At 41.9% G+C, this 14471-nt stretch overlaps 1 protein-coding gene across 1 annotated transcript in view; it reads left to right on the top strand.

Moving 5' to 3' along the window:
- Positions 1 to 9303: 9303 nt before the first annotated feature.
- SRMS (src-related kinase lacking C-terminal regulatory tyrosine and N-terminal myristylation sites) overlaps positions 9304 to 14471 on the top strand; it is a 62111-nt gene continuing 56943 nt past the window's right edge. The window contains exon 1 of the mRNA XM_058176755.1: positions 9304 to 9880. Within this exon, the coding sequence (XP_058032738.1) occupies positions 9522 to 9880 (359 nt within the window). The 5' untranslated portion in view covers positions 9304 to 9521. The remainder of the gene's footprint in view (positions 9881 to 14471) is intronic.

The raw sequence follows: 14471 nt of genomic DNA, 5'->3' as shown, positions 1-14471 counted from the left end.
TCATTGGAATAGTCACAGAAAAACTATTCGACTTTAACTATCTTCCTCTGCCTCTAGATGTCTCTTTTTGAAAGAGTTAAAACTCACAAATAATAAGTAGCCATTTTGGTGACAAGAAATCCTTTGTTCTCAAATGCTTTGGTCCGTGGAGAAATTTTCAAGATTTTCCTTTAGTTGTATATATTTATCTTCCATATTCTTATATCCTGTTAATATCTTTAGTATTCCATAAATTTAAAATCGAGGGATTTGAGATGTCCACATAAAAACAGTTCAACCAGTTCTTTTACTTTTTTCTCTTATTTCTTTCATTTCAAATATAATCCACTAAAACTTCTAGGAGTTTCCAAACCATTACTCAGAAAAAAAAGATTTATTTTCCTTTTCCTTATTTAATTGGGGCTCTACTTCCATTCCAAGCCCCGTCTTCTCTCTTTCACTTCCAGAATGTGTATTTTCCAAACTGACTTTCACTTGTTATTCAATTAGCCGCCAGTTTAAAGTTTCCCCTAAAGCTTGTGCTTATTTTAAATTGTTATTTCTTTGTGAGACCATCGCTCACCCGACTTCAACAATTTGTTTCCTGATGTTTCTTCCTCCTGCTTGCTCTTGTAGCCGCCGCGGCTTTGGTGCAGCTGCTATGATGGACTATGGCGCTGCATTCCTCCCTGCTGGGTCGGGGGGAAAAATCCGGAGCTATGGGGAGTTTGCTGCCTCCCTGTTTGCTCTGGCGGTTCCCCCACTCTTCGCTGTCCCTTTGAGGTAGCTATGGTCCGATCCAGAAATCGGACGGACCCCCTAGTCGGGGGGATATCGGAGTAAACCCCAAAGACATCAAGGATTGTGACCGTGTCACTCGTGGCGCTGGCCACGCCTCCCAACTGTCATAAATATGAATCAGTTGCCCAGCGTCTGAATTTTTATCACGACCACAGGGATGCTGCGATGGCCATAACTGTGAAAAACAGACACAAGTCCCTTTTTTCAGTGCCCTTGTAACTTCAAAGGATCACTAAATGAATTGTTGTAACTCAAGGATTACCCATATCATACTTGCTCTATGGCTGCAGAGGGTGGCCATCAAAGCTTCAAATTCAGGATTTTAAGTGTTAAAACTGTCAGAAGGTCCTCTCCTCCCTTTCCCTCCTTTTCTCTCATTCCTTTTGCTGCAAAGGGTAATTATAATGCCATTTATTCATCATTTACTTCTTTATTGCATTACCTACAAAGATTTTGGCCCCAGATTCTTCTGATTTACCCTTTGTTGGAGTCAAAACATCTATAAAGGGGCATACCTTTAAAAAAATAACATACATTTTAATAAGATGGAAGCCCTAATGGCAGTATACAAATTACTTTTGGGTGAAAATGTATATTACACTGCTCAGGGCCCTTTTTCTTAAAAAGTAGCAGGCAAGATTTGGTCAGGCTGACATAAGATGTAATTTAAAGAAGAGAGACAGGATCATACGTATGTATATCCTTCAAGAAGGCAGTCCCTATTTATTTCATTACCCTCATGTAGTACTGATTTAAAAATTGGGTCTCCTAGCAATTCTAGGGTAAAAGAGGAAGTTGAAAAAATTAATACCGAAATAGAATAAACAATAGTTACAGTAATAGTAGTATTATTAATAGAACGTATCTTTTCTTTTATGTACACTGAGAGCATATGCACCAAGACAAATTCCTTGTGTGTCCAATCACACTTGGCCAATAAAAATTCTATTCTATTCTATTAATATATATCCCCGCCCAGGTATGAATGTCTTTGGTGTTGTACAGGTAGTCCTTGCTTCATGACCACTCCTTCAGTGACAATGGCACTTACGACTGGTACTTACGACTGATCCTCAAAGTTGTGGCCATCGCAATATCTCTGCAGCCACAGAATTGTGCTTTGGAAGCTCGGTGTTCGCTCCCCAGTTCTTTCAGTTTCAAGTTGTCATGTGATCCTAATTTTCAGCTTTCCCTGTTGTCTTCCAACCACAAAACCAATGGGGAAGCCAGCAGGAAATTGGAAGTTATGGCCACATAAGGTCCTTTGTTAATAACCCAGGCAGTCCTCACTTAACAACAGGAACTGGGACTGCCGTAACTGGCAACATGGTTTTCAACTTATGAGTCAGTTGCTTAACAATGGAGTTTCTGTTCCTAGTTAGCATCATTAAGTGAGGACCACATGTATTCTGTTGTACTTCACAGTGGCCGGTATAATATATTTAAGATAGAGGTTATCTTTGGCTCTTGGGAAAAGGAACTCTCCACAGAGTTAGTGCTAACAACCTTGAATGTGAACTTTACACTTGTTCTTTCCAAAACAAATTTTCCTATAATATTTTCCAGAGTTTAAGGAAGCCCAGGAACCTGCAAAAAATTCTTTTCCGTTACCAGATATTTAGGAATATTGAAAAAGAGAATTCACAGAAAAACCATTTATAGGTAAAGATCAATTGTCTATAGCTAAATCTTCAAATTCCAAATACTCCTCAGCTAAATTGTCTACAATCCACATAGGGTTTGTGATCAACAGTAATAATCTTGCAGATGCTCCATTTAAAATACCCCTTTCTTAAATTTTTTTATTTTGTCACAACATTATATATAAACACATATAATGAAAGAAAAACAATAGGACAGGAACGGTAGGCACTTTTGTGCACTTATGCACGCCCCTTATTTTATTATTATTTAAACTAGAAGTTTAAATGTGGATTTTTGGGGATAATTTTATAACCCTTCACGCATCTTTCTATTTTTTCTTTTTTTCTGTTGTAAAAAGCCTCAAACTTCCTTACTATTAGAGCAGTGTCTTTCAAACTCAGCAACTCTTAAGATGTGTGGACTTCAATTCTCAAATTCCCCAGCGAGTCATGCTAATTGGGGAATTCTGGGAGTTGAAGTCCAAGCATCTTAAGAGTTGCTGAGTTTGAAAAATATGTGTAGAGAGGCAGCTATCAACCCACCACACTTACCATTTTCTCCTTCCCTTTTTATATGCTTTCTATTTTCCACTCTAGTTTTTGAAATATGGGATTTGGAAAAGTAGAGACTATTCTAGAGGGTGATGACAGTAATTGGGAGAAAAAACCCATGCCCCTTTTGCAGACTTATTTTCAGTTTATTTTGGGATCATCTCTTTTTTTATATTCAAGTTTTTATTGGTTCTTAAATTTCCCCCCTTCCACACAACCACAATTCATGAACAGAGTATTAACGTTTTCTTATCTTATACAATTCAAAATATTCAAATAGATTTTTCTTAGTTACAAGTTTAGCCAAGATGTTCCTTTTTCTTCCCATAGTTTTTTTATTCCTTTCCTAATATTTCTTTGCATATTTTATTGAATCACATCTACTTTCGCCCTTCATTTTCTAATTTCTCCATTTTTGTTCATATTCATTCCCTTTCATTCCTTTTTTTGCTTAACTATTTCAATTTTTATACTTGGAATATTTTCGGGGGTTGTCTTTTCTCCATTTCCTTTTCACAGCAATCTCTTCTTCTCCTTGCACTCCTCTCCCTCCCTCCTTTCTTCATACCTCCTTTCTTCCTTTCTTCTCTTCCTCCTTACTTCCCTGTCCCTTCTCCTCCTCCACCCCTGCTTCCTCCCTATCTAATCTTCTCTCCTACACTTACTTCCCTTGCCTTACCTCCTCTCCTCTTCCCTTCCTTCTTTTTCTCTCCCTCTCTCCTGTCCAACGCTCTCCTTCCTCTTATCTCTCTCCATTGCTCTATCTATTTTCAATATCTCTAATGTCCAGACATCCCCAATTCTCTCATTTATTACACATATTTTTCAAACCTCTCCTATATTTTAAACCTTAACATTGTCTTCATGTTATTTCATTTATATCATAGTCAATTGGTATAACTTTCCACCTCTTATTTTTTTAACATTTCTATTCAAAATTCAATACTTATTATTTTCTTCCAATAATGTACATCATTTACTAACGTTTCAATTTTATTCCCTTTTACATCTTAAATTCCAATCATCTTCATTTATAAACCATACCCTTCCAAATTACCTCTGCTGAATTTTCCACTCTTTTATAAATTTAAAATTTATATCTTAATCAACTTTATTTTTTTCTCATTCCATGCATTATCCAACACAAAAAAGAAAAAAAGGAAGCAAGTCTATCTCTACTTTAATTTCTTTTATTAATTTTTCTCCTACTTCTAACCACTTTCCCTCCTTTTCTCTCATTCCTTTTGCTGCAAAGGGTAATTATAATGCCATTTATTCATCATTTACTTCTTTATTGCCACTACCTACAAAGATTTCGGCCCCAGATTCTTCGGATTTACCCTTTGTTAAAGCATCTCTAAGTTGCATACCTTAAAAGAAAGGAACATACATTTTAATAAGATTTAAGTCCTACTGGCAGTATACGAATTACTTTTGTGTGAACATGTATAACATTACGCTGCTCAGGGGCCTTTTTCTTAAGTAGTGGGCAAGATTTGGTCAGGCTGACGTAAGATGTAATTTAAAGGAGAGAGAGCATCATACCTATATATACCCTTCAAGAAGGCAGTCCCTATTTATTTGATTACCCGCATCTAGTATTGATATAAAATTTGGGTCACCTAGCAATTCCAATAAAGTGGCTGGATGGAGTCACTGAAGCAGTCGGCGTGAGCTTAAATGGACTCCAGAGGATGGTACAGGACAGGAAGGCCTGGAGGAATGTTGTCCATGGGGTTGTGATGGGTTAGACACGACTTCGCAGTTAAGAACAACAAAGCAATTCCAGCATAAAAAAGGATGCTGAAAAAATAGTACTAATAGTACTATTTTGGGGCCTCTGGTGGCTCAACGGACTAAATCTGTCTGTTATTAACACAGCTGCTTGCAATTGCTGCAAGTTCAAGTCTCACCAGGCCCAAGGTTGACTCAGCCTTCCATCCTTTATAAGGTAGGTAAATTGAGGACCCAGATTGTTGGGGGCAATTAAGTTGACTTTGTATATAATATACAAATGGATGAAGACTTGCTTAACACATTGTAAGCCGCCCTGAGTCTTCGGAGAAGGGCGGGATATAAATTCAAATTAAAAAACAAACCAAAAAAAAACCTAATAGTGTGAACAATAGTTGTAGCAATAGTAATATTAATAGATGTAGTGTAATAGCACTATTATTAATACCGTAATGCTACAGTATTAATAATAGTTAATATTACCGTACAGTAATAGTAGTATTAGAGGGTGCAATTCCGCAAAGTCTATATTGCTGCCAAAAAGCAGGGATTTGAACCAGTGATTAAGGCAAGTTTTTGGTTTAGTGCAGTAGTCGGCAACCTTAAACACTCAAAGAGCCATTTGGACCCATTTCCCACAGAAAAGAAAACACTGGGAGCCACAAAACTCTTCCAGTTCCTGACTATTTCCTGAGCGGCCACAAAACTAGCATATGTCGTTGAATTAAATGTTCTGTTTTCTTCTGAAACTTTTCTTTTCTTGGATTTATCTATGGTTGGCCTACTGGGGGTTGAAAAACTCAATAAATTGCATCCCAGCGGGTCACACATTGGTGGTTGTAATGCATATTTTGAGCGACAGGGAGCCACAGCAGAGGAATGAAAGAGCCACATGCGGCTCCAGAGCTGCCGGTTGCCAACCCCTGGTCTAGTGGTTAAGGCACCAGGTTAGAAAGTAAAAGACAGTGGAACCCCCCCTCTCCCCCAGTTATAAATGTCCATTAGATGACTCTGGGCCAATCAGCAGAAGACTGAGTTTTAGTCCCACCTTAGTCATGAAAGCTGGTTGGGTCACCTTGAGCCAATCACCAGGAGAGGATGAATTCTAATCCCACTTTAGGCATGAAAGCTGACTGGGTGACTTTTGGCCAGTCACTCTATCTTAGCCCAACCCACTTCACTGGGTTGTTATTGTGGGAAAAATAGGAGGTGGAAATGTGTTGGATATGTTCTCCGCCTTGAGTTACTTGAAAAAATAATAAAGGCTGGATAAGAATCTAATAAATAAATAAACAAATCAAAGGTTTTCATCACTGGAGAAGTTAACATAACACAGGCGGAGAAAAGGGATGGTAGGTGAGTTTTGCAATCACCCATAGAGCAGAGATTGAAATCATGAGAGCAATCAGAAACAGGACAGACATAATTTGTATGTTTTCCTTGGAATTCAAATTGAAAATCACTAATTTTACAATCTAGCACATCTCTCAATCTCAGCCACCTTAAAGATGTGTGGACTTCAACTCCCAAGATTCCATGCTGGCTGGGGGATTTTGGGAGTTCAAGTCCATGCATCTTAAAAGTTGTTGAGGCTGAGAAACACTGATCTAGCATATTACCTAGGTGCACTGGTAGGCTTTGAAGAGCCACTATTAATATGTATAAATTTAAGATTAAAAACCACAGCTCGGAGAATTGATTAAAAAGGCAAGAAAGTAGTTCCCGATTGCTATTTCCCAAACACAGGTGAAAGGATCATATTAACAGATTCCTCAGAGTGCTTTTAAAGGCTTTGCAAATGCTGCATTCTTGAGAATATCCTGTAGGAAGTTAGCACCCACCCCTCTCCTAGAAGAGTGAAATATTTTAGAAGATATTAAAAAGGGCAGAATATATTTCCCTGGATGAGAAATGGAGAAACATGTTGCTGTCTTGTTGAGACTGTTTGGGATGAGTTTGACCCTGTGGCTCCTAAGGACATGGACAGGTTACTGGGGAGGTTGAATGCCACCACATGTTTACTGGACCCGTGCCCCTCCTGGTTGGTACTGGCCACGCAGAAGGTGACACGAAGCTGGCTCCAGGGGATTACGAATGCTTCTTTGTTGGAGGGGATCTTTCCGGCCGCCTTGAAAGAGGCGGTGGTGAGACCTCTCCTCAAGAAGCCTTCCCTGGACCCAGCTGTATTAGGTAATTATCGTCCGGTCTCCAACCTTCGCTTTGTGGCGAAGGTTGTAGAGAGTGTGGTGGCATGTCAATTCCCCCGGTACCTGGATGAAACTGTCTATCTAGACCCGTTCCAGTCCGGCTTTCGGCCCGGTTACAGCACTGAGACGGCTTTGGTCGCGTTGGTTGATGATCTCTGGAGGGCCAGGGATAGGGGTTATTCCTCTGCCTTGGTCCTATTAGACCTCTCAGCGGCTTTTGATACCATCGACCATGGTATCTTGCTGCACCGGTTGGAGGGATTGGGAGTGGGAGGCACCGTTTATCAGTGGTTCTCCTCCTATCTATCTGATCGGTCGCAGACGGTGTTGACGGGAGGGCAGAGGTCGACCCTGAGGCACCTCACTTGTGGGGTACCGCAGGGGTCGATTCTCTCGCCCCTCCTGTTCAACATCTATATGAAGCCGCTGGGTGAGATCATCAGTGGTTTCGGTGTGAGGTACCAACTGTACGCTGATGATACTCAGCTGTACTTTTCCACACCGGGCCACCCCAACGAAGCTATCGAAGTGCTGTCCCGGTGTCTGGAGGCCGTACGGGTCTGGATGGGGAGAAACAGGCTCAAGCTCAATCCCTCCAAGACAGAATGGCTGTGGATGCCGGCACCCCGGTACAGTCAGCTGCAGCCGCGGCTGACTGTTGGGGGCGAGTCATTGGCCCCAATGGAGAGGGTGCGCAACTTGGGCGTTCTCCTGAATGGACGGCTGTCTTTTGAAGACCATTTGACGGCCGTCTCCAGGAGAGCTTTTTACCAGGTTCGCCTGGTTCGCCAGTTGCGCCCCTTTCTAGACCGGGATGCCCTATGCACGGTCACTCATGCTCTCGTGAAATCTCGTCTGGATTACTGCAATGCTGTCTACATGGGGCTCCCCTTGAAGAGCACCCGGAGGCTCCAGTTGGTCCAGAATGCGGCTGCGCGGGTGATAGAGGGAGCCCCTCGTGGCTCCCATGTGACACCTCTCCTGCGCAGACTGCACTGGCTACCTGTGGCCTTTCGGGTGCGCTTCAAGGTTTTGGTAACTATCTTCAAAGCACTCCATGGCATAGGGCCGGGTTACTTACGGGACCGTCTGCTGCCACCAATTGCCTCCCACCGACCTGTGCGCTCTCACAGGGAGGGACTCCTCAGGGTGCCGGCAGCCAGGCAGTGCCGGCTGGCGACACCCAGGGGAAGGGCCTTTTCTGTGGGGGCTCCCACCCTCTGGAACGAACTTCCCCCAGGACTTCGCCAACTTCCTGACCTTCGAACCTTTCGCCGCGAGCTTAAGACACATCTATTTATTTGCGCAGGACTGGACTAGAATTTTAAATTTTAAATTTGGTTTTAACGGGGTTTTATTATCTTATTGTAATTTTTTAATATTCGGCCTTATTTAATAAGTTTTTTAATTGGTGTTTTATTTTGTATTTATATGTATGTTTTTATTAGGCTGTAAACCGCCCTGAGTCCCTTGGGAGATAGGGCGGTATAAAAATGCGATTAAATAAATAAATAAATAAATAAGGACAAAGCAGCTCCCTGCAGCTTCCTGCCTCCCCACACTTTTGTCAATGGGCCAGAGACAGAAAATCATTCTCCCCACCTTTGTCAATGGGACCATCGTCTGTAACACAATAGGACCCATCTAGCAACAGAAACTCGCCACATGACACCTGGGAAGATTACATCAGCCAGCAAGGCTAGCTAAGACCCCCGCCCCCTGGGAGTCTGACAACCAATCAGGATACTCTTCCTGTGCCCCAGGAAGTTCAAAGCTCAGAGAAAACATAAAACCAAGGCATGCTCAGCATCTCAACCCCTTTTCTGTTCAGGAACTCAAGCCATGTGATTCCTGTCCACCATTAAACCATCTTTCCAAGCAGTCTCCATGTTTCCAGTGTCTTTATCCCCACTTGGAACTGAACCCCGATGGACATTTCTTCCAACAATCCCAAAGGCACTCTTTCCAAAAAGCAGCTGGACTTTCTTGGTTTCTTCTTTGAAAAGATTCTGCTTTTCATCCAAGAAGCTTCTTCAGGTCAGACGCTTCTTGGATGAGAAGCAAAACATTTTCAAAGAAGAAACCAAGAAAGTCCAATTGCCTTTTGGAAAAAAAAATCACCTTTGGGACAGTCATAATGTGGACGATTGAGAATCTTAAGAATCTCGATGGCTACGAAAAGTGAATGGAAAGACTCTGTAAGAAACAATGTGGAAATGAGTACTAATTTAGAGCGTAGCCCGAGAGGTGAGTGTGTTGGTTGGGTAATAAACAAACATCCAGCTGAGACGGATGTGGTGGCAAGCCTAAACTTATGAGCTCAGCCCGCAGCAAACAAGTTACACCTGAACGTCAAGTCTCACTTTGGGAAGCAAGGAGTTCCCATGGCCTACAAACACATTTGCGTATCCAAGGACCCAGGAAAGCATCTCACTTCACTTCTGCTGGCTCTGGGAGAGAGAAGAACGGAAGACAACCTTGACTCATTGATCCACGAGCAATGAAAGAAGAAGCTATGAAGGTGACCGGGTTTTCCTCCTTCACTCACAGCAGCTTGTTGGAAGAGCAGAGCTAAATCTCCCTGGAGAAGCTTCCCGAAAAAGGAATGGACAATTTCATCCGAAAACACTTGCATTTCTTTCACACGTTTTGGAACAAGTGCGTGCCCAACGGAGCCTCCAGTAACAACCGTTCTTTAGAGTCCTGGGAACCGATCCCAGGATCCTTACATCCCACGCTGGATCCTGACCCTGCTGAAGACAGAGCTTCCCTCCGTGGGGTGCTGTACAACTACACTGCCAAGAATGCCGAGGAGCTGAGTGTCGCTAGAGGAGACAAACTTTATGTCCTCAAAGAAGAAGGGGGTTATGTCCTAGCAAGGCGCTTCTCTGGAGACAGAGTCGTGGGCTATGTTCCAGCCAGCTACATCAGCAAGGGCACTGATGAACCAGCCAGCCATCAATCGTAAGTACCTAAAACTTGGCACTGTAACTTGTCATCCCTATACCTCAAAAAACGTCTAAAATGAGAAGTGCGATGCAACATTTAGGAAGCCGGGTTTGGGGAGCCAAACAGCCAAAGCTACTTATTAAACAGCAATCTTGAGGGTGAAAACATCCAAACGGCCACTAGAGGGCTTCTAAGAGATTTTTTTTTCATGCCTCTTTACTGCCCTCTAGTGGTCGCCCTGAAGCTTGAAGGCCAGATATTATAGCAATTAGAGAGCCTTCCCCATCATTGCCCTGCGCTTCCTGCTCCCTCTCCACCCATCTTTTAATCTGTGTTATTGTACTTTTAGTGTTTGTTTTTGTTTCACTGCTTTGCTAGTGTTATGTCTGAATTTTTTTATCATCCCCCCCACCCGCTTTACATAAGCCACCCAGAGTAGCGCAACTGTGAGATGGGCAGCAAATCAATTTAACAAATAAATATAATAAATAAATCTGATAAGCAGCAACAACAGAAAGAGCATCCCCAAAAGACAACAAAATTTTATAGATAATTAGCAGAGGTTCACGTGTATGTGCTAAATAGCTCCCATTGTAAAAGAAAGAATATTTTTTTCTTTACAGTTGCTTGATTGATTTTCTTTGTATGTGATGCAGCCCAGAGTCAATTAAGCTGAGTTATAAATTGCTATTAGAGTAAGATAGAATAGAATAGAATAGAATAGAATAGAATAGAATAGAATAGAATAGAATAGAATAGAATTTTTTATTGACCAAGTGTGATTGGACACACAAGGAATTTGTCTTGGTGCCTATGCTCTCAGTGTACATAAAAGAAAAGATACGTTCATCAAGGTACAACATTTACAACACAAATGATGGTCAATATATCAATATAAATCATAAGGATTGCCAGCAACAAAGTTACAGTCATACAGTCATAAGTGGAAAGAGATTGGTGATGGGAAGGATGAGAAGATTAATAGTAGTGCAGATTTAGTAAATAGTTTGACAGTGTTGAGGGAATTATTTGTTTAGCAGAGTGATGGCCTTAAGGCTTGCTAAGAAACGGGCATATCAGAAAAAAAGCTGTGTGAATTTTAATATTTCTATTTATCTGTCCTAGATTCTTTACTTCCCCAGATCTTGCTACAGATACATTACAGGTAGTCCTCGACTTACAACAGTTCATTTAGTGACCACTCAAAGTTGCAAGGCCACTGAAAAAAGTGACTTACAACCGTTTTTCACATTTGTGACCATTGTAGCATCCCTGGGATCATGCGATCAAAATTCAGCTGCTATAATAATAATAACAGAGTTGGAAGGGACCTTGGAGGCCTTCTAGTCCAACCCTTGGCAATCCGTTGCTTGGCAACTGATTCATACTTATGATGGTTGCTGTGTCCCAGAGTCATGTGACCTTTTGCGACCTTCTGACAAGCAAATGGGGAAGCCAGATTCACTTAACATCCCTGGTACTAGTTAACAACTGCAGCGATTCATTTAACAACAGTGGCAAGAAAGATTGCAAAATGGGACAAAACTCACTTAACCAATGTCTCACTTAAGAACAGACATTTTGGGCTCAGTTGTGGTCGTAAGTCGAGGACTACCTGCAATTCCTAACTCCAAGGCCTTTGGATGGATGGATATTTATGGAAATATCTTGGCGTCCTCACGTGTATCAGAGGAAGTTGGGATTAGATTTAGAACTTAGAATAACTTTATTGTCACTTTGAATATACACTAATCGGCATACATTAAACGGATTGTTTTCCGGGTAGGATAAATCGTCGAGGAAGTTAATCATTTTTCCTAAGGCAGGCTGAAAACAAATGTGACCAATCCTGGGGGAATATTATTTGTATAAAACAGTCTTCCTACAACTGGCACCTTCCAATGCTTAGAACAGGGGTCTCCAACCTTGGTCCCTTTAAGACTTGTGGACTTCAACTCCCAGAGTCCCTCAGCCAGCAAAGGTTGGAGATCCCTTGCTTAGAATGTCTACCCAGTTGGGACCAAGAACAAGCAGAGAATTCTGGGACTTGTAGTGAGTAGGATAACTGGAGAGCACCATCTTGGAGAAAGCTGGTGTCCCTCATAGGCCAGTTGGCGAATTCCTTGAAAATGTTCCTCATAGGCCAGTTCCTCATAGGCCAGTTGGTGAATTGCCTTACACAATGTAAGCCGCCCTGAGTCTTCGGAGAAGGGCGGGATATAAATTCAAATTAAAAAAAAAAAAAGCTTAGAGCCCAAGTTCAAATTATGCAGGGTCTCACGGCTTAACCTATGAAAAGGATGCATCCAGCAGTATCTTTTTCTAAATTAGGAAATAGGGTATAAATCACCCCATATAGATCAAAGCCACTTAGTGATGGGTCTTGTTGTGGCACTTATTCCCGTCCTAGAGAGCCAGTTTATCTAGTGGTTAAGGCACGAGCCTAGGAAGCAGGAGAACGTGAGTTCAAGTCGGTGGCGAAATCCAATTTTTTTTACTATCGGTTCTGTGGGCGTGGCTTGGTGGGCGTGGCAGAGGAAGGATACTGCAAAATCTCCATTCCCACCCCACTCCAGGGGAATGATACTGCAAAATCCCCATTCCCTCCCCACTCCTGTGGGAAGGATATTGCAAAATCTCCATTCCCACCCCAATCTGGGGCCAGCCAGAGGTGGTATTTGCCAATTTTCTGAACTACTCAAAATTTCCGCTACTAGTTCTCCAGAACCTGCTGGTTTTCACCCCTGGTTCAAGTCCTGCCTTATGCATGAAAGCCAGCTGGGTGACTCTGGGCCAATCACCAAGAGATGGTGAGTTCTAGTCCCACCTTAGGTATAAAAACCAGCTAGGTGACTTGGGGCCAGTCACTCTAACTCAGCCCAACCCACCTCACAGGGTGGTTGTTGTGGGGAGCATAGGAGGAGGAAGTACTTGTGTTGGATATGTTCTCCACCTTGAGTTATTAAAATAATAAAAGTGGGAAATAAATAAATAAACAAACAAACAAACAAATAAAGCCATCCTGAAGGGTAAAAATAGAAACCCTGCAAGATGAGTTAGAATCCCAGTTGGTGCAGCCTGTTGGATCCACTTGGAGACCTCTGTGGATTACATAAAAACATCCTAGAAGCAATGGATTGAAATTTATCAAGGAGAGAAGCAACGTAGAACTAAGGAGCAATTTCCTGTCAGAACCCATACCACATCTCTGACATTAATACAATTGAATGAATCCAGAAATATTTTACAAGAAGAATTCTCCGCTCCTCTGTAAACAACAAAATACCTTATACCTCCAGACTTGAAATCCTGGGATTAGAAAACTTAGAACTCCGCCGACTCCGACAGGCCCTGTGTTTAACACACAGAATCATCTATTGCAATGTCCTTCCTGTTAAAGACTACTTCAGCTTCAATCGCAGTAATACAAGAGCAAACAATAGATTCAAACTTAATGTCAACTGCTTCAGACTTGATTGCAGAAAATATGACTTCTGTAACAGAGTTGTTAATGCTTGGAATTCACTACCTGACTCTGTGGTCTCTTCTCAAACTCCCAAAAGCTTTAACCAAAAACTGTCTACCATTGACCACACCCCATTCCTAAGAGGTCTGTAAGGGGCGTGCATAAGTGCACAAAAGTGCCTACCGTTCCTGTCCTATTGTTTCCTTTCAATATATGTGCTTGTATATAATGTTGTGACAAAAATAAATTTAAAAAAAACAATTAATCCGTGGAAGTGCTTGCCTCCAGAAGTTGTGGGTGCTCCAACATTGGAGGTATTTAAGAAAAGATTGAACAACCATTTGTCTGCAATTCTATAGAGTTTCCTGCTTGGCCCGGGGGTTGGACTACAAGACTTCTAAGGTGCCTTCCAACTCTGTTGTTCTATTAAATCCAAGTTTGATGCTTGAGCTCAGTGTTGATGAATGGAAAGTCCAATCAAAAATGAAATGGTGGTGTTGGAAGAAATATCCATCTGGGTTCAGTTCCAAGTGGGGACAAAGACACTGGAAACATGGAGACTGCTTGGAAAGATGGTTTAATGGTGGTCAGGATCACATGGCTTGAGTTCCTGAACAGAAAAGGGCTGAGATCCTGTGTGCTCCCTGGTTTTATGCTTTTTCTGAGCTTTGAACTTTCTGGGGCACAGGAAGAGTACCCTGATTGGCTGTCAGACTCCCAGGGGGTGGGGGTCTTAGCTAGCCTTGCTGGCTGATGTAATCTTCCCAGGTGCCATGTGGTGAGTTTCAGTTGCTAGATGGGTTCTATTATGATGCAGATGATGGTTGACAAAGGTGGGGGGAAATGAGTGAGCTTAGCTGAGGCTTTAATGGCCCATTGACAAAGGTGGGGGGGGAGTCAGGAAGCTGCTTTGTCTTTAAAACGTGTTTCTCCATTTCTCATCCAGGGAAATATATTCTGCCTTTTAAATATTTTCTAAAATATTTCATTCTTCTAGGAGGGTGGGTGGGTGCTAAATTCCTACAGTGGCTCAAATGATTGATGATACACTAGCAAGTCATTTTTAACTCCTAGTGAATCATGATTGATATTCTCCATGATGATCTATCTCTAGCCGGATTCCTGGTTTGTTTATGGAAT

Source organism: Ahaetulla prasina, chromosome 3 (genome assembly GCF_028640845.1).
Source record: "Ahaetulla prasina isolate Xishuangbanna chromosome 3, ASM2864084v1, whole genome shotgun sequence".
Lineage (NCBI taxonomy): Eukaryota > Metazoa > Chordata > Lepidosauria > Squamata > Colubridae > Ahaetulla > Ahaetulla prasina.
This window is presented reverse-complemented; position numbering and strand designations above follow the sequence as displayed.